The sequence below is a fragment of the Schistosoma mansoni genome, chromosome 1 (assembly GCF_000237925.1).
Source record: "Schistosoma mansoni strain Puerto Rico chromosome 1, complete genome".
Classification (NCBI taxonomy): Eukaryota; Metazoa; Platyhelminthes; class Trematoda; order Strigeidida; family Schistosomatidae; genus Schistosoma; species Schistosoma mansoni.
In genome coordinates, this window is record NC_031495.1 from 2,616,036 (window position 1) to 2,617,893 (window position 1,858).

The window sequence follows — 1,858 nt, forward strand, 5'->3', positions numbered from 1 at the left end:
ATTCAATATCTTTGTGATGAGTTAGTGTCTACCGATTCAAATGGTTCAAATGGTTGAGGACGGAATAGAAGAAGCTTTCGCTTAACGGGCTTCCGTGTCTGATAGCAGTGGATCACCAATACCTCCAGGCAAGAACCTAGGTATATGAACGATAATAGAGGGAAAAAAAGAATTTGGTAAATCATAATAATATGTTATCCTTAGTCCTTAGGAATAAGTCAAGTTTTCTCTTAAAGGACTCCTGGGAGGTCGCTTGGACTAGCTCAGTCGGCAGCGAATTCCAGCACTTGACAACTGTAACGGAGTAGAAGTTGTTAAAAGTCCCTCTGGAGTTACTACCGATCCCAAGCACGGCTAAAGGAGGAAGGTTGGGTATGGGGTTAGCGATCCCATCCCGTAGAAAACTAACTCGCAAAACAAAAAACGCTAACCAGAAAAATAATCCAATATTAGGTCTTAAGTTCGAATCCTGTCAAAAGATTTTTTTTACTTTCCAATCAACATTTGTTAATTTATCAAAAGAGGTCCATAATAATAAACTTTAAAACCATAAATACTGATAATCAGAGTTAGTCGTTAGGTTGTTCATGATATTCTTCGTTAAGATTTAGAGTGATTTGTGAAGACTGTCAAATGTATTTATAGTTTAAGTTGAACAGTCGTTTCGTCCTAATATGAGACTTCTCAGCAGTATACATCAGTGAAACCATAAGAGATTAATCAAAGATGGATAGTGGCTGGCAGTGGAATCCAGTTTGATGCGCGTTTCGTCCTATTTGGGACTCGTCAGATCGATGTACCTGCATCTCAGAGTTGATGTTCACTCTGAGACTTGAACTCAGTACCATTCGCTTCAAACGCCATCACGTTATCCACTCAGCTACTGAGTCCTGATAGCCACTTGGTTGTGCAATGTGGTGAAGCTGAAATTCACTTGATATTGATTTTACTTATATTTTCCCATTGTTATTTAGGCCTGCAATTGATCAGTCTTTTGTTGGCATATGTGCATCCATCTTTGCTTATAAAGCTTGTGATTTCAGACAATATCGAGGCCCTCCGCACAAGATTAAGTCCAAAACCTTCAGGTATCAAAAAACAGAGTTGACATTCAATTTCCACTGCATTTTGGCCTTGAAAGATTGTGTAACTAAGGCTAGTTTATGATGCAAACCATAATGTTCCTTTTATTTCATCATCTCAGTGTTTAAGTTCGAACATACGCTGTATTCCCGCTTGAATATGAATCAACAGCAAACAATTAAACTGTTTATGATGTGTTCTATAACTTATTATAACCTTTATACCAATCAAGACACTTTACAATCTTACCTAATTCTTCTTCTAACTTTTTAATTTCTTCAATTAATAATTCTTGACTCATTAATTCTAAGCGTATAGTACGTGATTTATAACTTTTCACCGGTTTCTCCATCTTTTTCTCATTAATACGTAGTTTCACATTTTCATCTTGTAATTCAATCAGTTTCTTCTTCATACGTGTCATCTATGAAATAGGAAAAGAAGGAAAAGCAAAGAGATTATCAACGATAGAAGTATATGTAGAGTATGGAATCTTCTTTGAGGTTCTGTAATATACTACTGTTTTATTATAGATTAGGTTCGTTTGATTTTGATGGCGTTTTTTTCTTTGAGCTGGATGGTTTGCTGGTAGAGCTTTCATAGTCCTTCTGAATGACATCATTAGATTCGTTTTATTATGTACATGATAAATACATAGAGATCCTGTGGTGTTTGAATGAACCAATGATTCCTTTGTATTGATGACTGTTTTGATTTTGAATTCCAAATACAATACATTCGTTCGTGCTCATCGAATACTTCTTGATTAAATTGT

General features: G+C 35.7%; 1 protein-coding gene across 1 annotated transcript; it reads right to left on the bottom strand.

Moving 5' to 3' along the window:
• Positions 1 to 1,282: 1,282 nt before the first annotated feature.
• Smp_196980 (hypothetical protein) lies at positions 1,283 to 1,507 on the bottom strand (the record flags this gene model as incomplete). Its single annotated transcript, XM_018792982.1, has 1 exon — positions 1,283 to 1,507. One exon carries the CDS (start codon positions 1,505 to 1,507, stop codon positions 1,283 to 1,285), a length of 225 nt encoding a protein of 74 aa, XP_018647540.1.
• Between the last annotated feature and the right edge of the window lie 351 nt (positions 1,508 to 1,858).